The sequence below is a fragment of the Herpailurus yagouaroundi genome, unplaced genomic scaffold (assembly GCF_014898765.1).
Source record: "Herpailurus yagouaroundi ecotype Mexico unplaced genomic scaffold, PumYag 162, whole genome shotgun sequence".
In the NCBI taxonomy this organism is placed as follows: Eukaryota; Metazoa; Chordata; class Mammalia; order Carnivora; family Felidae; genus Herpailurus; species Herpailurus yagouaroundi.
In genome coordinates, this window is record NW_024412403.1 from 42,465,739 (window position 1) to 42,491,375 (window position 25,637).

General features: G+C 35.7%; 1 protein-coding gene across 2 annotated transcripts in view; it reads left to right on the top strand.

Annotated features, from left to right (window-relative positions):
- EPHA3 (EPH receptor A3) overlaps positions 1-10,506 on the top strand; it is a 360,676-nt gene extending 350,170 nt beyond the window's left edge. For both annotated transcript variants that reach the window (XM_040484241.1, XM_040484240.1), the window contains exons 16-17: positions 1,251-1,406; positions 7,742-10,506. In XM_040484241.1, coding sequence (XP_040340175.1) covers positions 1,251-1,406; positions 7,742-7,847 — 262 coding nt within the window. In that variant the 3' untranslated portion in view covers positions 7,848-10,506. The remainder of the gene's footprint in view (positions 1-1,250; positions 1,407-7,741) is intronic.
- The last annotated feature ends 15,131 nt before the right edge of the window (positions 10,507-25,637 follow it).

Here is a 25,637-nt window from a genome sequence, read left to right on the forward strand (position 1 = left end):
AGCACAGTGGCCAAGAGTGTGGGCTTTGGAATAAAATAATTGGTGTCTAAATCCCATCTCTGGCTCTTCTGCCTGAGGAAACTCAGATGTGTGAATTAATCTCTTTCGGTTTCAGTTTCCACTTCTATTATAGGGACATAGCATTGGTACCTGTTGTAAGAATCACAGTCCTTCCTATCTGTGTACTATGCGGAGTATAGACCCCAGTACATTAGAAGTGTTCATAAATGTTCAATGTAATCATTGCTGCTGTTGTTATTATTCATCTCAAAACAAAGGCCTTCATTAGTGCTTTTTGCTCAAGCTCCTTCCCTTAAGAGAAGAAAATAAAGAAAGTCAATTGTCTATCTGGTCCCAGTCTTATGAGTCAGAGGACAATTAACAGGTCATTGCGATCTGAAAAAAACACCCAAAGGGCATTTTACCAATAGGCTGCTGCTTTTGGCTCTCCCAGAATGAAAATATGGTTTCCTCTGTTTCTTTTATGTCCCTGCTGTTCCTTAGATTCACCAGATCTTGCATTTGGTCACAGACGTATGGTCAGACCTGTCATTATATAAAACAATTCTAAACGTTTCCCCTTAATGATGATTGTATTGTGCAGTATAAATCACAGTCACAGTACCAGTACCGATATTTTTCTCTCTTTCAACTTTCTCTGTATGTCATGAAGTCCATTTAATATTGTCAATAGATGTGAGAATTTCATTTATTGTTACTCAGCTATTTTTTCTATTCTTTTTGTGATTTTAATTGTTAATGACATGTATGACATTATTTTCATCTGTGCTGACTTCATGTCCTGCTGTAAGTATAATCTAGGTTGCTCAACTGTCCTTTAGAAAGCAACCAATACAATGTCTACAAATGAACATCTATAAAGCAAAGTATTCAGTGTGTCAGGTCTCCTATAACTGTATCCTGAATTACCACCATCTTTGCTAATAGCTAAAGAAAATAAATTATCCAAGTATGTATGGATATATTTATGCATTCCACTGGCATAGTTTCAATGATTTACAAAGCAGGCATGAGTGGAAAAGGGAAGCACTGAGACAAGATGATTACACAGTATTCTTGCAAGCTGCCAGCTTGAACAGATGAAGCCTTCATGGCAGATAAATTCCACAAATAAACAGGAACACCACATGAAGTCTGGAAGTTCCTGCTGATGTTGGTGTCAAATTTTGACACGCAGCAACTCTGCTGATTCCTGATCTCTCTTCCTTTGGTGTTTTCTTTTCTTGCAGGCCATCAAACCTTCTTCTGGACCAAAGCAATGTCGACATCACTACCTTCCGCACAACAGGTGACTGGCTTAATGGTGTCCGGACAGCACAGTGCAAGGAAATCTTCACAGGCGTGGAGTACAGTTCTTGTGACACCATAGCCAAGATTTCCACAGAGTAAGAGAAAGTTTTTAAGACCGAATGATTCTGAACTTTCTAGTGGACATACGTGTTTCGGACTAATGAATTATAAATATTAGCTGAAACTCTGAGGTTCTTACTGTCTTCTATAACCACTGAGCTGAGTCCCAGGTCTCTTTGTCAATGCCAACTTCTAGAATTATGTATCTTGATGTGTCTTCCTTCCTCACCGTAGCTCCCCACAATAGGTATTTCCATTGAACTGTGACCTCCTTCAGATAGACCAACAGATATAGACCTGTTCCCTACTCCCAGCCCAATGACCCAAGTTCCTAATTTAGGACATAAGTAAACATAGCATTCTGGTTAACTGCATTCCTGCATTTGTGATTTTCTATTATTGATAACAAAGCTTAACCTCTATGGAAATGGAAAATTAGGAACTAAGTGGATAAGCTGGTATACAGGAAAACACACTACAATCTAAAGGTAGTTTTCACATCTACTAAATAATTGTATATCATCATCTATTATTGTCTACCCTGTGAAGGATATCATGCTAGAAAATGAAGTTATAAATAAGTTTAAGACATAATATTATTGTTTTCCTTAAAAGGCTTATAGGAAGTTTGGAAACACAGGATATGCATAATTAGCATACATTAATGAGTGTCAATTTATGGTTTTGTGTGTAAATGTCAAAAATAACCAAGTATAATGTGCTGTATTTCCTAGACAGGGATTTTTGCTAATAGGAATCCTTTGATATGAACACATGGCCGTAAGGATAAAGGAGGTTTATAAAGAATCAGGTGAATCCAGTGAATAATCAATGAAATTAGTCCCCATTCACAGGGTATAGTAATTGGGAACTGGAAAATGAAGAACGAGAAGCCATATTCTCCATCTCTCTGTGAATGAGAGCCGATTTAATATACTTCCTAATGTAACCACATCATACTTTTCTTTTTTATGCCCAGTGACTTTTTTTTGTTTTGCATGTCTACACACATGGCTAGACATGGTTTTCTCAGACCTAGGTCATACAATCTTGGTGTGTCCCTCAACTGACCAAGGTCCAACTGTCTTTTGACTCAGTCCTCAGGCGAGAAATTCTGGTGAGCTAGTCCCACTTGCTTGTAGATTGGCTCTTCAAAAATCATATGCCATGTGCCATGATCAAAAGACCCGGGACAAGGTAACATGAACTTAGCTCTAGGGACCCATTTCTGAGGATAAGATAGAGGACTGTTCCAAAGAAAGAGGTTTCATGTCAGGCATATACATTAAAATTATCCATAATTGGGGGCGCCTGGGTGGCTCAGTCGGTTAAGTGTCCAACTTCAGCTCAGGTCATGATCTCATGGTCTGTGAGTTCAAGCCCCACGTCGGGCTCTGTGCTGTCAGTTCAGAGCCTGGAGCCTGCTTCGGATTCTGTGTCTCCCTCTCTGTCTGCCCCTCCCCCACTCATGCTCTATCAAAAAATGAATAAACGTTAATTTTTTTTTAATTATCCATAATTGTGTAGTGTGCAGGGTCTGTTTGGAGACCAGGCCCATCTTTGTGTTAGAGTCTCCTACCTTAATCTTTGTTAATTAAATAAACTCTGTAGTGCCCTCAAGTTTCTTTAAGTCTTATCCTCTCCATCCAATATTTTAATATTTAGATGTTGAATATTTAAAGACTTTCATTGTCATCCTGTCAGTCATCTAAACAAAGTCACTGTGGAGAGCAACAGATTAGATGTCAAAAAGGAGCATGCAGGGGCGCCTGGGTGGCTCAGTCGGTTAAGCGGCTGACTTTGGCTCAGGTCATGATCTCGCGGTCCATGAGTTCGAGCCCTGCATTGGGCTCTGTGCTGACAGCTCAGAGCCTGGAGCCTGTTTCAGATTCTGTGTCTCCCTCTCTCTGACCCTCCCCCGTTCGTGTTCTGTCTCTCCCTGTCTCAAAAATAAATAAACGTTAAAAAAATTAAAAAAAAAAAGCAGCATGCAGTATAATTAATAGAGATACAAGTGCCTAACAAATAGGTAAAGCTTAGCATTTATGACATAGCATCCCAATCAGAAACCCAAAAGTTCACAAAAGTACTTTTAGGAAGGGTACATTACTATTAAGAAGAGAATTTGTTCCTGGAAAATAAAGTCACTCTCGTGTACCTGACATGTGTTGGTACTTCTGTATGAAGTGGAATGTAATGTTTATTAAATGGACTTCGGACCCGATCAACAATATTCTTTGAGGTTCTGTGGTAGTTATTTTGATCAGACACAGTCCCGGGATATATTCATGTCTTTCAATATTTTTATAAATTCTAATTTTAATAATATAAACAATTCAGGTTACACTGTACAAGACACCTGCTTTAGAGCACAGAAGCCTAACAAAGAAAAAACACAAAGTTGACCATTTTGGACCACTGCCAGGTTTTCAAAGGCAAAGGTCCACAAATGTTTATTCTCCATCAAACATCAACACCCAGAGCTTCTAGATAATGAAACCTCTACAGAAGTGGATTAGCAGAACGTTGTCAATATGATCAACTGCTAGCTCACAGTTTAAATATAGTCAGATGTCATAAGCTGTGAATGTGGTAAGAAGGCTATTTGCTTAAGACTATGAAGTGGGAGCATTTGTTACACTTCCCGACTTAAGAATGTGTTTGTCTCAACACTGCATTGTTGGACGGTAAGCTCTTTTTGGTCGGTGAGAATATTTTCACTTAATTATTATTGTTATTATTATTATTTCAACAACCCATGAACGTACATTGAAGTTGAAAGCTGACTTTTCCTGGGAGACTCGAGTCTTTCAGGTGTGTCCTTCACACTGAGCCAGACGGTTTCACATCTCTCTATATTTCAGTCCCCACAATGTTCTTTCTCCTGTCCTTTATCCTCAGTTCAGGGACAACATAAAATTAACATATATATATATACATATATAATGTATATATAATACACATATATATATGTGTATATAATACATATATAATGTATATATAATACACTATATATGTATATATAATACATATATAATGTATATATAATATATATACATATATAATGTATATATAATACACATATATATGTATATATAATACATATATAGTGTATATATAATACATATACATATATACATATATAATGTATATATAATACATATATAATGTATATATAATACATATATAATGTATATATAATACATATATAATGTATATATAATACACATATATATGTATATATAATACATATATAGTGTGTATATATAATACATATACATATATACATATATAATGTATATATAATACATATATAATGTATATATAATACACAATTTGGGGAAATCTAATGAGGCAACATTCTTACTGAAGTGCTGTAAAATATCTAACTCAATAATTCATCCTACTTTTGTAGCCTTGGGCTTTTTTGTTTAAATTTTCTTTCTTTCAATCTTTTGTGTGTGTGTGTGCCATCCAGACTCAATTCAGAAATTATTCTCTTGCCCAAACAACTCTAGAGGCTCTCCTGAAATAAGACAAAATACCTAAAAAAAGATTTTCACTTTTTGTTCTTCTATCCAGACTCTCAACTCATAGGACAAAAGTCAATAAAGCTTCATATCCAAATAAATAATTATCTATTTCAGTTAGTGTAGGGACTTCATTTACTAATCAAGTCATCTAATTTTCAAGTGAAATCCAGAAAATGTGCTGTTTTGTTCAGTACAAATCACATTTTTTAAAAACATACTATTTCGTAGCCTAAGTTGGATTTAGGAAGGTTAATGTGAAAAGGGAATGAAAGAGGGCAAGAGGGACTGTAGAAACTGAGAGAGAATTGAGTATGGAGAATGAATATTAGGCAGATTAATTGCTACATGCCATTACCCTGCACCCTTGGATGCCATTTTCACAGTGCCATCACCTAGCCTTTGCCTTTGAAGTGCCAGATCGCTTATTAACTTCTGTTCTCAATCTTGAGCTGCTCTTTAGACTTGAACTTTTCCATTGCTCTTCTGAATAGGATAGTCAAAATGAGATAAGCACATGGAATGTTATTTAGATTACAGCAGCTGGATGTTTACAACTATTTTGGACATGGCAGGGTGCTGGGTAGAAGACATTTTGGAAGGGGTAGAGAGGATGGAGGGGACATAAAACCCCAGCTAAGGCATAACCTAAAGAGATAATTATCTTTTTTTTTTTTCTTTTTTTCAAAGAGAGTGAGAGAGTATGCCTGGGGGCAGGGAGGGAGGGGCAGAGAGAGAGCATCCCAAGCATGCTGTGCACTGTCAGCACGGAACCCGACATGGGGCTCAAACTCACGAACCGTGAGATTATGACCTGAGCCAAAATCAAGAGCTGGACACTTAATGGACTGAGCCACTCAGGCGCCTGTACTTTATCTTTTCTAATGTAATCCTTTGCAATGAATATATACAAAATTATGTATCTGTTTACTTATGTCGGGTTTCATGCACAGAATCTGAAACAGTTTTATGCACAAGATTTCTTGAGGAGTGCATCTGGGATATATATGTATTTTAAAAAGTGATGAGGGGGGCATTGAGCTATAGGAGAAAACTTGGCCCTTTGTATTGGAACAAGAGTCCCAGAGCTGGGCTGGCCCTTCAGAGCTGTCCCAAAGCAATCTGTGAACACTCTTCATCTTATTTTTTCTAGCTTACTGGGGTATGGGTGCTTCAGTTCTATAAAAAAGGTCCGGACCAGACATCACAGCATGTTTTACTCTCTCACTGGAAACATTGTTTTCTTGCTTTCCATGATTATCATGTTGTGTTTCTAAGTTTTTTTTAAGGAAGAGAAAAGGAAGTCAGAGAAAAAAACTGGTAAGTTATAAAAAGTATAATATAGAATTAGAAGAAGAATGAGAGAAGAAATCCAGAGTGAGGATCTATTGATTTGTACACATATATTTATATCTGCCCTGTTTTCTGGCTCTAAAGGATAAGTGGGGATAAATCTTGTACAATACACCTCAGACGCAGGGATCAATGTATGTAAATAACCTACGTTACTCTAAGTGAGAGATTCATTATCCACAGTTACACAGAGGAGCAGCCATATCGCCCCACTAGACTTCCTCATGAAGTAAGGCTGCTGGAATAAAATCAAAGAGGACTCAGGCAAGATACAAGTTGTACATTGAGAATTTACTAGCCCCTTGAATGGCAGCAGGGAGGTAACCAGCAGGCCACCAGGATTTCATTCCCAGCCAAGGTGATAGGAATGCAACACAGTCTTGGTGAATTTTATGTAACAGATGTGTTAAGAGCATGTAAATTGCTTCTAAAATGGTACCTAGTGTCTGCTTGCATACCTTTGTTGCTTGGGAACTCATTTCTTAAGAAATCAATTGGTCCATTTTTGTAGAATTGAACTCCCAATTTTTCATTCTTTCCTTTATGTTCAGTATAAAGGAGCCCCTTCTGTGTGTGTGTGTGTGTGTGTGTGTGTGTGTGTGTACACGTGCGTGCACATATTTGCCCGCATACTTTTTCTTCATGCCATTCTCGATGCTTCTTGCTAAGTGATACTTTACTCCTCTGTCATCTTCCCTGGATAAGCATATTCTAGAGTATTGGTTCATTCTTTATTAAGTACATATTGAGCCCCTACTATTAATAGCCATTGTTCAGGGTGTGGTTAATAAGCAGAGTACAAAATGAGTAAGAATCCCCGTTCATGTGGAATTCACCTACTTGTGGGACAAGATAGAGAATATAAATAAGTCAGAAAGAAAGGTATTATGCTGCATGGTGATAAATGCTTTGGAAGAAAATAAAACAAGAAAAGAAAATAGGAAATGCAGATATGGGTTCAACAGGTTTTATAATACTAAATAAGAAGGTCAGAGAGGGCCTTCTGAGAGGGGTGTGTTTGAGTCAAGACCTGAAAGAGGCGAATATGTAGACAAATTATTTGAATCAAGGTTATTTAATTAATCGTTTCCACATGCTTAGCTAGGTCTTTTTTTCCCCCTAAGTGAAATTCCAAGGTAGTCTCATTGGATTTAAAGCTCATAGTAATCTAGAATGATCTCATCTTGATCTGTTGTCTTGATTATATCTGCAAAGTCTCCCATTTCCAAGTAAGGTCACATGGTAAGGTTCCAGATGGACAGAAATTTTGAAGGGACACTAGTCAACCCACCACACCATCTATTTTTCCATAAGAACATAGGTGGACTGGTCAGGATACAATACGTGGATGATGCAAAAATCAGAAAATTAGGTTCAAAGCACTGAGCTACATTATTGTACAAGCTTTGCTGACTAAAAATCCTCTGCTCATATATTATCCAGGAAACCAGGATTCTCACCAGATATGTTCTTCTTTTTTTTTACAGTGATATGAAAAAGGTTGGTGTCACTGTGGTTGGTCCACAGAAGAAAATCATCAGTAGCATTAAAGCTCTAGAAACACAATCAAAAAGTGGTCCAGTTCCAGTGTAAAGTGTTATTTCTGGAAGGAAGTGGTGGCTGTGGAAGATGTAGCATCGTTCTACAGACAGATGATAACGCTGGAGATGCTGTTCCAAGCCCAATAAGACACTCAGATATGAATACAAATGCCTTAAAATGGAATCGAAACTCTTTATTTTCCCCTGTCATTTAGTGGATGGGAGGGGGGGTGTACTTTGTTTTGTAATTGCTTTTTTATATTAGTTGGTGGGTTAAATTAAAATTCTTCAGCGTGGAATGATGAAGAACTAGCATAGAGCCATTGACCATAAACTGATTATCATAAAAGCAAAACAAGTGTAATAACAAAATGAACACAGTGGCTCTGTTTACTAATAGCCACAAAAGAAAAGACTTGTGATATTTTTATACACAGAAGAAATCTGTAACAGGTATTTTGTTTCCTTAAAAACAAGCAAAATAGAGGAATTTATACCTCAAACTATCTGGCCATATATACTACCTTTTTCACTGTATTATTCTCTTTTATCTGTTAAGAGCATATAGAAGTGAAGTTTGTAGTTGTTTTAAGTACTACATATTTTTAATTGTTAGCTTCCTTAAGTATTATCATGTAAAAATGTGTCTTAATTTTTAAGAAAAGTACATATTTATTTTCTTTTGAATTGTTTTTATTGTTTTCTATTTATGCTTTGATGATTTAATTTGGATTTGTTACAGCCAAGTGCCAAATGTTGTCTCAAATTGTCAGCAGTAGGAAACATGGTAAACTAGACATGGGGAATGATGGGTTTCTTTCTAGATTTTCTGAACCATCTGCTCATATGTACCTATATCTCTGTATTGATGAAAGAAACCAAATCCTTTCATACACTACCCAAATCTCTCAGCTTGAATTATCTTATCCATTGTTGTCTCTCCATTGATTACAAACTGTATGCTCCTAATTTAGTGTGATATACTGGTTTATATGTAATGGATTCTCAATGACACACCTGCCCTGCTCTGGTGCTTAGAGGACAGACCATCAACTCCCTCCATTAGTAAACAGGCTACGCTAGAGCTCCTGCATAGAGAATAGCTACACTGGAGAGAATTCGAATCCTATGTAGATTGCTGCATTAATTGGCAACAAAGCCTATAGGCCAACGCATGAGTCAAAAAATCACTTACTGACTGGCTTTGAAATGTCACTTAATATCTTTGCTTAAACTTGTTGAGCTATTTATAGGGAATAATGAAAACGAAACTACTCATCTGCATCACTGGGGTTTAGTTAATTTAATTAAACATGGAGATCATCAATAGCAGGTATTAGTATCTTTAAAAGTCTTCCACTGATATGCACCTGTTGTCATTTTGATGTCTAACTTAGAAGCATTGAACTCCTTTGCCTTTATTGAGCATAAAATTTTCAAAAATAGCTGGTTATCTAGCAGATGACTCAAAATCTGTCGGCAGGAGAGAGATCTCTCCTTGGAAGAACTTAGATTTACTACTCCACACGGGCCAAATATAAGTGTACTCGGTAATATTTGAAACGATGTACCTGGTGGAGATCTAGCCACTAATATATTGTGAAGCAGCATTTTAGCTCTATCTATATTCTTTCTAATGCTGATATGCTCATGTAATGGGAATAAGAAATAAGAAGTGTATATGTCACAAGAATAGAATGAATAAATCAAAGCTGCAACCCGTATGTTCTTATGCAAAATGGAACACTATATAGCTTACAGTCACAGATCAAAATCCACAAGTGCTAATCTGTTGTAAATTTAGTGTAATAAGGCTTAGGTTGTGTTCCTTCATGTATGAAATTATTTCTTAGATTTCTGCAATATCCCTTATAGTCAAATCACCCTACTAGGATTCTGTATTGGATATATAAGAGCATGAACTTTTTAAAAAGATATATGCGATTATGAAATTAATTACAAATTTCACTTAAGCCCGCTAGAAGCAGCTAAAAAACATTCTTCTTTCATCAGACGTTTTGTTTGTGTCGTGGAATATTCATTAAGACCTAAATGTGGCTTCAATATCATCTTTTCCCATACTAGAATTTACTTTCTTAGGTACCATTCTGAGCATCCTCAAAATCTGTGCATTTCATGAATTAATAGAAGTTGAGAATTATTGAATGTATTTCACTTATTTTGACTGTGGTTTCCATTTGAAAGTAGAGGTTATACCCACAGTGTATTGCTCTTCGTTTTTTCCATGATTTTTCTATCTTACCTCTTATAAATTTACTTTACATAATTTTTACCCTGTACATATGTAAACATAACAGTGTACGATTCTTAACTGTGGAGTAGAGGTACTAGAATGTTGATGGCCATCTCTTTGTACAGGCACTGCATTGTCTTTCAATAAACATGAAACCACATCCCTTCACAATGCTATGTACCATATTCTCTGTTCTGTATCTTAAATTTGATTTACATTTATTATTTATTTCTAGTAACTTGCCCAGTTTATGCTGTGCTAAGTATCAATTAAGCCATGTATAAATATGATATGATTGGCAATATGTATTTACTTTAAATTTGTGTTTTCACAAATTACTCCTGTAGTTTATATCGTACAATGTAGATGGCCTCTTACTAATGTAAAATGATTTGTAGTGGAAACATTTATATTTTTATAATAAACATAATGAAAATATTTTTTACAGATTGGAATACAGAAGTGGTCTTTGAAGCTTTTTTAAATATTATAAAATACGTGCTTCTTTAAACAGCAACATAATGAAATTTATATAGTCACAAAGAATGTGCTTCTGTTTCTTTTTTCTCCATTAGTGAGGAGTGTTCGTGTTATGTAGTCCACTTTTTTGTCTAAATCTCCTTATTAATAAGCTACAAAAATGAGCAGTAAATATTATCTTCATAGTTAAAAAGCACAACTGTATGAGACAGTTCTCTTTTGATTATAAGTGACAAAATACAAATTAGCTTAAGAAAAAAAAAATAACTTTGAGCCCATGTGGCTGAAAAGACTGGAGATAAATTTCTATACAGTAGGATCCAGGAGTAAGTCTTTTATTCTTTGTCTTCTTCACTTGACCCTATTTTTCTCCCAACTGGGTTAGTTTGCAAACTGTATCGTTTAAAATACTGCTCTAGTTCATATAATTCTGCATTGTAATTACTGTGGGATAATAATTGGCCCTCATGCTTTGCTTGGCTCACAAGCCCTCTGTGAGTCACTTTGGGCAGGAGAGTGAATTACTGAAATTGGCAAGTACTTACTTAGTCATGTGCGGTGCCCTTTGAGACAGTGGGTGGGGTCAAGTGGAACTGATGATCTACAGGATTAGAGGTGTCAAAATGGTTTATGTCTAAAAGAAAGTCAGAATATCGTTTATGAGAAAAAGAAGGAAAGAATTCCGCACAAGCCAAAACAAAAATGAAAAGCAAGCAAATGCACACAACTACAAATAGCACTCTAAGAAACACCTGATACTTTTTATAAAGTAGGCCCCTAGTCATGTGCAATCTACCTAAAGAAAATGATTGTACATGAAAACCAAGAAAGCTAACTAACAATATAAGGCAAGATCAGCCATCAGGAATTCCATAGAGGTAAGTAAAGTCAATAGGGAGAGGTCACAAAACAGCTCAGATGGAAGCTTACCTTGAAGGAGAAAAAGCATTTGATCATGTTGAGTAGAGAGTAACTTGTAAGCAGCATATTAGCTAAGTAAAGGGGAAGAGGTAAAGAGGAATATATTTATTCATTCAAGAAACATGTACTAAGCAGTACCATGAAATAGGTATTTTGTTATTACCACTATTTACAAGCTAACTCATTCAATCTTTGCAACAATCCTGGGGCTACAGATTGCTCACTTTTAATATATGAGGGAATAAAGACTCAGAATGTACAAGTCACCTTCCCAAGATAATTCTAGTGAGTAGACTAATAGATATTTCAAAGCTGGAAGCTTCCTATTTTGTGTTCTTTCCCTAATATAATTGCTATTGTCAGCCCAAGAATGCTCCGGGGGGGGGGGGGGGGGGCGGAGTGACAGTGGCAATTTACAAAAATGATTTGGGGTGAAGCTATAGTAGACTGTATGATATTAGAAATCTACTTTGGTGCTGTAGGCATGAAGCTACTCTGCAATGGTGGCAATAGAATATGAAGAATGAAATGCGTACAAAGACATAAAGGAGAATTAGCAGAATTTATCAGTTTGATATAAGAATTATTCAAAAGGTTAAGAATCAAAGTGAACCATAAAACGTTAGGTCCTAAGTGGCTATGGAAATGATGGCACCATTAGAAGTAGGGAGTAAGGAAAAGTTAGTTTAACTTTATGAGTTTGCTAAATTTATGGTGTTAGCCAAACCTTAATAAGTTAATAGGTCCTGAAAATGTGAGTCTGAAGCTTTAGAAAAAAGAATTCAAAGGTAGAATGTGTCTCTGAGATGATACCAAGATCTATATATCTTTATGTATGGTGTACATACATATAACTTTGTCTTGGGCCACCTTTCTTAAGTTCACGCCAACTGCTAAAGTAGGTAAATCTCCACATCCCATCAGCTTAAAATAGCAAAATAACAATGTTTTTTTTTTTTTAACGTTTATTTATGTTTGAGACAGAGAGCATGAATGGGGGAGGGTCAGAGAGAGAGGGAGACACAGAATCTGAAACAGGCTCCAGGCTCTGAGCAGTCAGCACAGAGCCCGATGCAGGGCTCGAACTCACGGACCGCGAGTCACTGAGCCAAAGTCGGATGCTTAACCGACTGAGCCACCCAGGCGCCCCAAAATAACAATGTTTTAAATGCAGAATTACCCGAGATAGTTGTTTGTCGGGTGGCCTTGGTAGCAGTGATTCAGATCCCGTGCCCTCTTCGTCTTGTGCAATGTAAGGCCTTAGAATCTTGTGCTCATGGCCCCTAAAATGGAAGGGAGTCTTGACTGTGGTGGATTTTACAAGCCCGGCTTTCAGCGGCCTCTGTCACTTCTCCTCCCCTTCCATTGACTAGAAGTCGTATTGCTGTATTTGACTGCAAGCCAATGTGCAGGAAGTAGTGTGCCTAAATAGAAAAGTAAAAGGTTTTAGAGTCTATAGAACAGTTGCTGCCACAAGTCCTTTCTACTTACATGTATAATATGTGAGAGGCAGACAGTTCTAAAAGGCTGTTAAAAAAACATCAGTTTCTTGCTAACTTCACCCATTTCGTATTCTCTACAGGCAACCATGTTTAACTCTTCTCTCTCTGCTTAAACCCAATACTTCTATTAATGGTCCGTGTGTCCGCTCTGGGCCTGCACTATTCAGATCTCCTTACAAGACAGAACTTACTAGAAAGAGAACAATTAGCTGATAGCCTAGAGCTATTCTATTTCAAAAACCCCAGCACAGCACCAAGCCACGGGGCATGGCAGAAATACTAGAGCAAGGCTATTTCTTCCCCAGTGATGGCCTCCTGTAACCATCTCAAGCTTATCTCATCCTGGAAGAGGTTTTCTCATGGCTACACCATGGTCTGAGCTCCCTATGGCTCTTTTCCTCAGCTCTCTCTTTCCATGGGCCTCAGACATGAACTCCAGTCTGAACACTCCCTATGCCTTCTCTTGCTCTCTTCCGGGATCTTTCTCTGGCGCCCCCACCGAAAGATTTCTGGAAGGTCTAATTTCCTCTTGGTGTCTGTTTCTTGATGATTCTCAACTGAGACAATGATGCTCAAGTTGGTTAACCTGAAAATTAAGATGTCACCCTTCACCCTTCCCTTTATCCCATCCTGGATCCCCTAAGCAGTCATGTTAGGAATGTTAACTTCTATTCTTTCCTCTAGGTCCCACCACACCTTCTGTTGGTAACCTCCTTACTTGTTTTGATTACCAAAGAAATCTCCTGCATAATGCACCTGTCTGTGATACTGATATCTCCAATATCAGTCAGACTGATACATTAGCACAAATTTAATTATGCAGTTCCTCTTGCAAAACAAATGCCTCAGGGGTGGGCAGTTCATATAAATATGCGAAACAAGTGAAGAGTATGGTGACTCGATAAAAGCACCCTCTGTTCATCCAAAAACAATTTCTCAGGGATAAGACAACATGGATCCAATGTAAATTTCTGATCTTTTAAAAGAATGCCTAATCTGAGTTTTTGTGAGAAACTCTTATGTATTTCCAGTATGATATCCCATCTCATAATGAAGAAGATATACCCAAGGGCTGAACTTAGCTCGCAGCTGCCTCCTTATCATTTCTAAGCTATAGACTCTATCTAATATTGGTACACAAGATCTGCCTTGAATAAAACCCTGCTTCTCTACACATTCTCATCTGTCCACACTATACACAGCTGCACTGAATCACTCATAGTTCTCTGAATATGCCACTTTTTTTCCTTTTTAAGCATCAGGGCTTTTAAACTTCTGTTCTTTTGTTTAGAATCACTTAGCCAATTTTCTTTTTATTCCTCTCCTTATCTCCCCAGCACTGTGTTAAATTTCTTTTCTGTGTGTGTAGCAAAGGAACCCTGTGATTGATCCTACAAAACACATCAACTTCTATTGAAATTGCCTCTTCTTGGGGTACCTGAAGGGTCAGTCCATTGAGCGTCCGACTTCGGCTCTCGTCATGATCTTGTGGTACGTGAGTTCGAGCCCGTGTAGGGCTCTGTGCTGACAGCTCAGAGCCTGGAGCCTGCTTCCGATTCCGTGTCTCCCTCTCTCTCTGCCCCTCCCCTGCTCATGTTCTGTCTCTCTCTCTCTGTCAAAAATAAATAAACATTAAAAATAAATAAATAAATTGCCTCTTCTTTAGGTCCCATCCCTACTTGTGGCTGAGGACACTTTACCAGGAACTGTGCCTTGTAAATCATGATTTAAACCTCTTCTATTGCAATGCCTGGTATATAATAAGCATTCAAAATTATCTGAGTTGACTTAATATATTAAAACAATTTTTGATAATAATATAAAGGGTCATGTCCCTGACTTCTTTGTCCTTGTAGATAAAAGTGTAAATTTCCTTCAGGTCAATGAAACTAGTTAATGTTCTGGTTGTGTATCTTGGATCATTGAACATACTGATTTCTGCTAAGACTGGTTCATTTTCATAGAATTTTGTGGACTCCTTTCATTGGTCTCAAAGCCCTCATTTTTCTTAGTGCAGTTAAGTCTTTTAAGGAGACCCTTGAACCAGAGCTTAGCTATAAAAATTTAACAAGGTAAATGCCAAAGCTTTTCTGATCCTTTATACTCTCTTACTATGTACAAATAACGTCAACATGCCTACTAAAAACCACTTTCTTATGGGGCAACTGGGATACACATTCTATGGACCCAGGGGATCTAGACACAATTTGGGAAAATAAGTGGTAGAATTAAATACACCATAAAATAAAGATTTTGGTGGTTTACAGAAGTCCTCACCCTAAAATTCTTTGGGAAACCCAGTTACAAGCTGATGGAGAGTAGTCTTAATTAAATCAGATTTTCCCACTAGGTGGGCTATCATCTTCCTTCTTTGAGGAAAGATAAGTTTCCAGTTGGCTTAGAAATGGTAAAACAAACAATAGTAATACTAAAACCTAATACAAATCTAAAAATTGCTGGATAATGTCTATTAAATATATGTGCATATACATGTATGTATTATTATATTCACCTGTTCCAAATCATAAGTACTTTCAATTGAACGTTTACTGTGTGCCAAGTGCTTAATGTGAATCATTTAATTTAATTTTCCTTATGAACATTGAGATTTATGAAATGAGAATATCTATTTATTTTATTTATTTATTTATTTATTTATTTATTTATTTATTTATTTTGAGAGAGAGAGAGAGAGAGCATGAGTGCGAACTGGGGAGGAGCAGAAAGAGAGAATCCCAAGCAGGCACCATGTCAGTGTGGAGCCCAATGTGGGGCTAAAACCCACGAACTGTGAGATCATGACCTGAGCCAAAACCAAGAGTCAGACGCTTAACCGACTGAGCCACCCAGGGGCCCCTGTTATCCATTTTATAGTTTGAAGCTTACGGGGGTTTAACAATCACATTACATCATATAGCTAGCTAGTGGAAGAACTTTAAGTCAAAATCAACTCCAGGACATGTGCACTGAATGACCACACTCTGTGAGAATTATAGTACTAATGAGGATAAAATCTGAAGAATGATGATAAAATGCATTCTGATCTAAGATCTCAGATAGTCTCCATTTTGTTGCTTTTCAATGTGCATGTTATTCAATAACCCTGCTAGTAGAGACACGTTTTTACAGAAACCTTTGATTCTTACTACCATGGCCAAGGAAGGAACAAACAGTAACCCTTGATTTCATTTCTGTGAACTCCATTTCAAGAGCATGAGATTTGTCTGACATATGGTGAACCCTTCAAGCAAACATACTCCCTTGAACATTCAACAAATAATCTAATTTGGAAACACCAAATACCACAAGGAAAAAGTAGTACTGTTGTGCTATTTTTTGACAGATTTCCACACCAATGATTTATGGAAGTGTGTTAAGTTTGGGATTCTTATCTGAAGCCAAGAAAAAAGCCCTTATATTTTTAAAGCCTATCACCCTCAATGATGGAAGCCAAAACCTTGGAATGTTTGCTAAAATCAAGGATGAGAGAACACAGAATGTCATGTACTATCAAGAACTTATTGACTTTCATATGGTTCTCATTTATTCTCATACATGGCAAATCAAAAGCCTTGGGAGGAAGCCAATACAAATTGTTATAGATAACACTATCTGAATTTAACTGCCATAGGTACGCTTCATATAATAAATACATATTTCATATCAGCAACTCAGCAGCACAAAAATGGAAAAAGACTCTAGTCAAAACCAATTTGGATACTCTCCTTTAGACAATGCTCAATTTGCCAATATTATTATTTATCTTGGGCTGAAGATCCCCTAATACTCAATTGCTTTATGTTTCTGACTCTAGAGATTTCTGTATATATGTGTGTGTGTGTGTGTATGTGCATATATATATTTCATACCCCATGGAATATTGAAATCATGTTACAATATCTCAGGGTAATAAAATCCTTTCAATACATGAATGGTTAGTATGTGCTTGCAGAATCAAATAGATTAAATTATTCAATATTTAAATTTTCAAAGACATTTTGCAAACAGGATTTTTTTCTGTGTTTAATTGGCTACAGTTTCGTTGGAAGCATCATTTCATCATGGAAGTTTCTAGAATGACGCTGCTATAAATTTTAGTCTAATAGGAATGGATCAATTATCAAATGTCTAACACAATGCCTGGCACACAGTAGGTAAGTAGGCACACAATAAGTATTTGTTGAATGAATTTTAAATGTGTTGTTAGAAAACAAATAATATTACCTTTTCAACCAATATGCTATGAATCCAGTGAATAATATACAATCTAATTCCACTTAGATTCATGTTTCTCTTAAAAATTGAGAGAGAGAGAATTTGGTAAATGCAAGTCTAATCTAACACATAACCTGGTTCATGACTGGTACATAGAATACACTTATAATTATTTATTAAAAGATAAATAATTTTAATTCAGTATCACTACAGGTAACAAAAGAAATTCTTTGTGTCTTTTCCTGCTGAAGGAAGGGAATGCATGTATAGTAAATGACTTACTAAAATGTAAAGAATTAGTAAATGGCAAGGCCAAGATTAAAACTAAAATTTTTTTGAGAAATGCTTTCCTTCTAAAACATGCACATGAAAGAGGTCAAGAAATACTTTTTTAAAAGTGTTTCTTTTTAATGAGTGTTCTAGTGACTATTATTATGTAACATCACTTAGTGGCTTAAAACATTATCACCTAAAGTCACTAATCTCATATTTTCTGTGGGTCAGAAGTTCAGACATGACATAGTATAGAGAGCTTATCTCTACTCCATGTTTTCTACGGTTCAGATGGCAAACTCAAAACCTATGGTTTAGCCTGGGTGGCTCAGTCGATTAAGCCTCCGACTTCAGCTCAGGTCATGATCTTGCAGTTCATGCATTTCAGCCCCATGTCGGGCTCTGTGCTGACAGCTCAGAACCTGGAGCCTGCTTCGAATTCTGTGTCTCCCCCCTCTCTCTCTGCCCCTCCCCGCTTATGGTAAGTCTCTCTCTCCTTCAAAAATAAATAAACATTCAAAAAAATCCTATGGTTTGGAATCATCTGAAGTTTCATTCATTCTTATGCCATTACTAATTTTGGCTGTCATTAAGGACATAACTGGGCTATTGGCTGAGGCACTCACATATGGCTTGTATTTGTGGCTTGGGCTTCCTCATACTATGGTGGCTACTTCCAAGTACAGGCATCCCAGGGGAAAGAGAGAAGATAGATATCAAGAATTGTGAAAAGTCTGAGATTTTATCCTATTTATAAGCCAACAAGTTAGCCTATCACACTTTCATGAATGCTGGTGGAAGGCAGGAGGTTTCTGGATGAGACACAGTGGATGGTTTGGCCCCCATAGCAATAGCTGAAGCCAGAGTGTCATTAGTTTCACATGCTGGTTCCCCCAAGCCCTGATTTCTACAGAGCAATGCATTTATCTAAGTTTTCTTCGATGTCCTTCATCAGCATTTTGTAATTTCATCGTAGAGATCCTGTACAAGCTTTGTTTCACCTATACCTAAGTACTTCATTTTCTTGGGCACATTGTAAATGATATTGCAGCCTTGATTCCAGTTGCCACATACTCATTGTTGGTTCCTAGAAAATGATTTTTTTTGTTTGTTTTTATTTTATATCCTGCTTCCCCACTGAACTCACTCACTAGTTTTACGTTTTAGGTTTTTGTAGATTGTTTAGAATTTTTCTATGTAGACAATCATGCCATTCAAAAACTATAACAATTTTATATCTTCCTCTCCAATATGTTTGTTTTTAATTTATTTTTCTTTTTTCATTGCTCAGGCTACAACTTCCAGTACTGTGTTGAATGAGAGTGGTAAGCAAGCATCTTTGCCTGGGTTTCAGTCTTAGAAAGCAAGCATTCAGTCACCATTAAGTATGATGTTTGCTGTTAGTTTTTGGTAGAATCTTTTTATGAAGTTGAGGAACTCTTTTTAGTTTTCTGAGTTTTTTAATGAACAGGGGTTAGAATTTTTCAAATGTTTTTTTTCCGTCTCAATTGGAATGATCATATGATTTTCTTCTTTAGCCTGAAGATATGGTGATTATACTGATTGATTTGGAATATTAAACCAGCCTTGGTTTACCTGGAACAAATCTCTCATGGTGTATAAATATTTAATGTGCTGCTGGATTCAACTTAATAATTGTTCAGAATTTTGCATCTAAGTTCATGAGAGATATGTAGATGTAGTTTTTAATCTTTCTTTTATTTCATTACTTTTTTATTTTTTTCTCTTTTGGTATCAGGCTTCATAAAAAATGTTGAAGATTATCCTTTTCCCTTTTATTTTCTAGAAGAGATTGTATAAAATTCTTTAAGTAATTATAGAATATGCCAGTGAAAATATCTAGGCCTGGAGATTTATTTCTCAGGAGATTTTAAATTATGAATTCAATGTATTTAGCGAGTTTGGGACTATTTGGTTTATTTATTTCATTTCGGTTGCGTTTTGGTAATTTGTAGTCTTTGAGAAATTTATGTTCTAATCAGTTGTCAAATTTACAAGTGTAGTTTTAGTATTTGCTTGCTGTCTTTGGAGTCTTACTAATATTTGTGATTTACATCTTTGTTGTTTTCAGTTTTATTAGTCTTTCAAGAAGTTTAACATAAGTGTTTTTGTTTTTGTTTTGAAGAACCATTTTTATGCTTCATTGATTTTATTGTTGTCCTGTTCTGATTTTCATCGGTATTTTCTCTTATCTTTATTATTTCTTTTCTTCTCCACTGCTTAGGGTTTTGTTGTTGCTGTTCTTCTTTTTCTAGTTTCTTGGCAGATTATTGATTTTTAAGTCTTTTCTCTCTTTGAAAATAAAAATACAGTATTATATTATTTTTCTCTTATCACTACTTCAGGCACATTTCATTAATACTGATATTTTTTGTATTAATTTTCATTTAGTTCTATGAATATTTTATTTCCTTTAGACTTATTCTTTTTAACCATGGATTACTTAAATATTTTTTAAAGTTTATTTACTTTTGAGAGAGAGAGAGAGAGAGAGAGAGACAGAGAGTGTGAGTGGGGGAGGGGCAGAGAGAGAGGGAAACACAGAATCTGAAGCAGGCTCCAGGCTCTGAGCTGTCAGCACAGAGCCCGACACGGGACTCAAACTTACAAGCTGCAAGATCATGACCTGAGCCAAAGTCAGCCACCCAACCAACTGAGCCACCCAGGTGCCCCAACCATGGATTACTTAAAAGTGTGTTGTTTAATATTCAAATGTTTATAGATTTTCCTGTGGTCTTTGTGTCATTGATTTCTAGTTTGGTTCTAGAATGATTGAAGAACATCCACTGTATGCTTTCAATTTGTCTGGGTTTGTTTCATGACCGAAGATAAGGTCTCTCTTGGTGAATATTCCATGGGCACTTTAATAGAATGCATTTTAATGTTGTCATTTGTTGGAAGATTTTTATCAATATTTATTAGATCTTGTTGGTTAATAGCATTTATTTATTTATTTATTTTATTATTATTATTTTTTTTTTATTTTAAAGATAGCACTCAAGTGGGAGAGAGGAGCAGAGGGAGAAAGAGAGAGAATCTTAAGCAGGCTCCATGCTCAGCATGGAGCCCCACACAGGGCTTGATTCTTCAACCTTGGGATCATGATCTGAGCCGAAATCAAGAGTCTGATGCTCAATGGACTGAGCCACTAAAGCACCCTAATAGTATTTTTTAATTATTCTATAGTTTTGCTCACTTTTTCCCTATTACTTTTAAACACACTTGGGGGGGAGGGGTTGAAGTCCCCAACTTTAATTGTGGATTTGCCTATTTCTTCTCTGAACTCTATTCATTTTTAGTCTTTGTAATCGGGAAACTCAGTTATTGCTGCATACACATTGAGGATCACTCTCCTGGTGGGCTGATCCTTTTGTTATGCGTTACCTTTCTTTAACCCTTCTCTCTTTTTTTTTTTCCACTCTGAAGTCTATTTAATCAGATATAAAAATAGCTAATCTTCCTTTTAAAAATTAATGTTTTCATGATATATTTTCTTTCATCATTTTATTATTAACATACCTATATCATTTTGTTTGAAGTGAAATTTTTATAGACTATAGTTTGGTCTTCATTTTGCAACTATTTTGACAATAGCTATCTTTTTTCTTGTGTACTTAGATGATTTATTGTAAAGTAATTACACTGTGGCTTAGATATGTCAACTTACTATTTGTTTTCTGTGCTTTCTCCCTCCATTTCTCATTCCTTTTTTCTCTTTTCTTGCTTTCCTGTGAGTAACTTAACATTTTCTTTAGTATAACCTTTTGATTTATTTTTAATGTCTTTGAATATAACATTTTATATAATTTTCTTAGTAGTTGCTCAAATTATTATAATGAACAAGTGTAATTCTGAACATACATATACATTTTGGCAATGTATAGATGAACAAATGAGTTGGCTTTTTCCACCTGTACCAAATGAGAATTGGTCTAGATATTTTTTATAGGTCTCTCCTGTTATAACATTCTGTGATATGTGACTAACCTTGAGGATTATAAATTTCTTATATTTGATGTCTCTTTAGGAAGGAGAAACAAAAGCAAAAATAAACTATGAGGATGACACTGAGATAAAAAGCTTTTGCACAGTAAAAGGAAACATTAACAAAATAAAAAGGTAACCTACTGAATGGAAGGGACATTTGTAAATAATATATCTAATAATGGGTTAATAACCAAATTCTGTAAAGAACTCATACAGTTAAAAACCAAAAAAACCAAACAAACAAACAAAACAAAAAACAAACAATAATCTTATTAAAAATATTCAGAGGACCTGAATAGACATTTTTCTGAGAAAGACATACAGATGGCCAATAGACACATGAAAAGTTATTCATTACTAATCATCAGGGAAATGGAAATCAAAACCACAATGAGATACCACCTGACACCAGTCAGAATGACTAATATTAAACAGACAAGAAATAACAAGCTTTGGTGAGAATGTAGAGAAAAGGAAAGCCTCATGCATTGTTGTAGGAAAGTAAATTGGTACAGCCACTGTCCAAAACAGCATGAAGTTTCCCCAAAAATTAAGCATAAAAATACCATATGATCCAGTAATTCCACTAGTGGGTATTTTCCCCCTAAAATTAAAACGCTAATATAAAAAGATATATACACTATTTTTATTGTACCATTACTTTTTTATCCAAGATATGAAAGCAGCTCAAGTTGTCTATCAATAGACAAGTGGATAAAGAAGATGTGGTATATATTCACAATGGAATACTACTCAGCCATAAAAAAGACAAAGATCTTACCATTTGTGACAATATAGATGGAAACAGAGGGCATTTTTCCAAGTGAAGTAAGTCAAACAGAGAGAGACAAATACCATAGGATTTCATGTGTATGTGGAATCTAAGAAATAAAACAAATGAACAAACAAAAAACACAAACAGGCTCATAACAAAATGGTGGTTGCCATAAAGTAGGAGTGTGGAGATGGGTGAAGGGATTTAGTGGTACAGGCTTCAAGTTATAGAATGAATAAATCACAGGGATGAAAAATTAAGTATAGGGAATATAGTCAATAATATTGTAATAACTTTGTATGGTGACAAATGGTAATAACACTTATGGTGAACATTACATGATGTATTGAGTTGTTGAATCACAATGTTGTACGCTTGAAGCTAATATAATGTTGTATGTCAACTGTATTTCAATAATAAAATTTAAAAAATTATTATATATAAATTTATAGTGCTATATATGGAAAAATAAAACATGGCTTTGTTACATACATTGATTTTAAGTGAGAAAAAATGCATACACCTGTATATATATGTATATATTTATACTTTTACCACTTATAATAATTTTTAAATTGTCATATTTTTCCATAGGAATTAAGATTATTGCCTATGCCACTGAGCAGAAGTTTTTGAACTGGTCTCCAGGATTTAAGGAGTTAATTGAAAACGGCATAGAATCCTTTGGCTGGTTGTAATATTCTGGATTATTTGACATGTGGGAGACATTCTGTTTATTCTTCCTTTTTCCAAAAAACAGCATCTTCACTTGATGTTTGTATTTTTTACACCTTTTTTTAAATTAAATTTTTTGGTGTTTTATTTATTTTTGAGAGAGAAACAGAGTACAAGCAGGGGAGGGGCAGAGAGACAAAATCATTGGAGACACAGAATCCGAAGCAGGCTCCAGGCTATAAGCTGTCATCACAGAGCCCCACATGGGGCTTAAACTCATGAACCATGAGCTCATGACCTGAGTCGAAGTTGGATGGTTAACCAAGTCACCCAAGTGCCCCCATACTTTTCATACCTTTACATACTGATAAAAGCATCAGTGGCTTTTTTTTTTTTTTCTCATTTGAACACTTAAAAAAATATATGTTAGAGAGAGAGAGAGTGCGAGCTGGGGAAAGGGGCAAAGGAAGAGAATCCCAAGCGGTCTCCATGCTCAGCATGGAGCCCAATGCAGGGCTTGATGCCAGGATTGTGAGATTGTGCCCTGAGCTGAAATCAAGAGTTGGACAGTTACCCGACTGAGCCACTGGGCCCCAGTGGCTTTAAATTTTGTTAAAGCCACCACTGAATTTATAGGCACACATTTATGGTTTGTTTATTTGGTTGCAGATCACTGAATGAATGGGGCAATAGAAACAAAAGCATGAAATTGAATGAGTTGTCTGGTACTACTACAATAAGCCAAAAGCCCATGCATCATTACAATGGCAACAAATAACAAGATTTTTGTTTATGTGCTTGTTTTGGGATACCCACTCAGTGTCGGGCATTTATTTGGGCCTTGGATATGTTGGTGAAATAGAGAAGTGAGGAATATAGTGAAGATGTAAGTTGAAATTCATGTTGAAGCTGGAAAAAATGTTAGTCCTTTCTGACTCCCACAAGAGTTCAGATGCTATAAGTTGCTCCTCCTACATTCCATGCTTTGGTCATTAAACTCACATTCACTGAGCGAACTGCATTTTTCTTAGTTTTCTACATTCTGAAACACCCTTAGCCATGATACTGTATACTTCTGGAGAATTGGCTCTAACAATTTTTTTTTTGTATGCCTCAGGTGTTTTGAACACTGAAGGGCTTTTACAAAGTGACCATTTTGAATGGATAAGTGAATAAACATGAATATCATCAGATATTGTATATCACTATGAGTGCTTCCTGTTATGCTTGTTACAATGTACTGCAGTGGAAAGAAATCAGGATTTACTGTTAAACAGACCTGAGTTCAAGACCTTTAGCTCTTTTTATGAGTTGAATTCAATGATGACTGGATTCTAGAGACTAAGGGTTTTTTTTTTTTTACCATGTGTATTACAATAATTATATCAAGCTAATAGAGTTGGAAGGATAAAGTGGAATATTATAGGTAAAATGTTTTCCTCAAGTAAACTTACCCCACCCAAATAGGTAAGTTCTTCTCTCCCTACTTAATTATCAAGGTCCAGTGAAAGGTCTGGTTTGAGGATTGATGTTCATCAAAATTGAGATGTCAAAGAAGTGAGCTTAAAAGGTAAATTTTGAAAAACCCTTTGGGACCCATTGTCAGACATTTGGCCAACTCCAATGATAATTTTTTATGTTAAAACTAATCAACAATTTCTTTCAAAATATAAAATAAACCTTCTCCTATTTCTCATTGTTAATAAAATGGCTTCGTTTTTGACATTTGAAATAAGTAATAATAAAGTTTACATAACATGGAAAGATTACTTTAGTGAAACAGAATATTTTGACTTTCTATGGAAGCTATTTTTCAGTCCAACTTAAATAATAAAAAAAACCTTAATTTCTATTTCCTGGTTTTAAATTATAAGCCATATATTCCTAGTTTACAGAAGACTACATATATTTAGAGGGCTGGGAATGTTGTTTCAAGTGAGTAGATATTAAGTGTGGTAATTGGCTACCTTGTGAGCATAGTTTCCTGCTATGTAGGACACGTAAATTATTACATTTAGTCTGAAATGATTGAAAATGTTTCCAAAGCCTTTTAACAATTAAAAGAAAAATGTGAAGCTCTTAGAAGATCTGATTCACTCAGCAAATTTGTATTTTGATTAAACGAACTATTTGATCCTACATAGTAAATGCGTGGAAAAACGTTGGCCCACTATTTGATTCAATGTGGTTGTTAAAGAAGAAAATATGGCTCTTATGAGTGGTTTTAGCCTGTGTAGCTTTTTGATTGTATTTGTTTACCCACGGTGGAAATCTCTTTATTAAATTGTGGGCAACAAGCACTTTTATTGGGTTTCCTAACAGTAACTGCTTATTTCAGGAAGCATTAGATTAAAGTACTAGATGCAGATCTCTGGAGTTGATCTTGTAACAAAGCTAAAGCACATTGACCTGATACTTATACATGTGCAGGAGACAGACAATTTCCTAAAAGTCTGGATGCAATTTCTTCTTTTAGTTTTAAAACCCATTTTAACAGTGTTTTCTACCCTTAGTAAGGATATGGGCATATACGTCAAAAGATATGGTTTGATAAAGTCTCCTCTTCACTTTAGTTTTATGTGTATGCAGCAATTGAAACCTACATGACAATAAAACACTACTTAAAAATAAAAAACTCAGCCCTGCACGTGCAGATGAGCCATTGTTAATTGGTATTCTCGTATTAGCTGTTATACTCTCAACACTATAATTAACATGGTCCTGATCTTGTATTGTTTC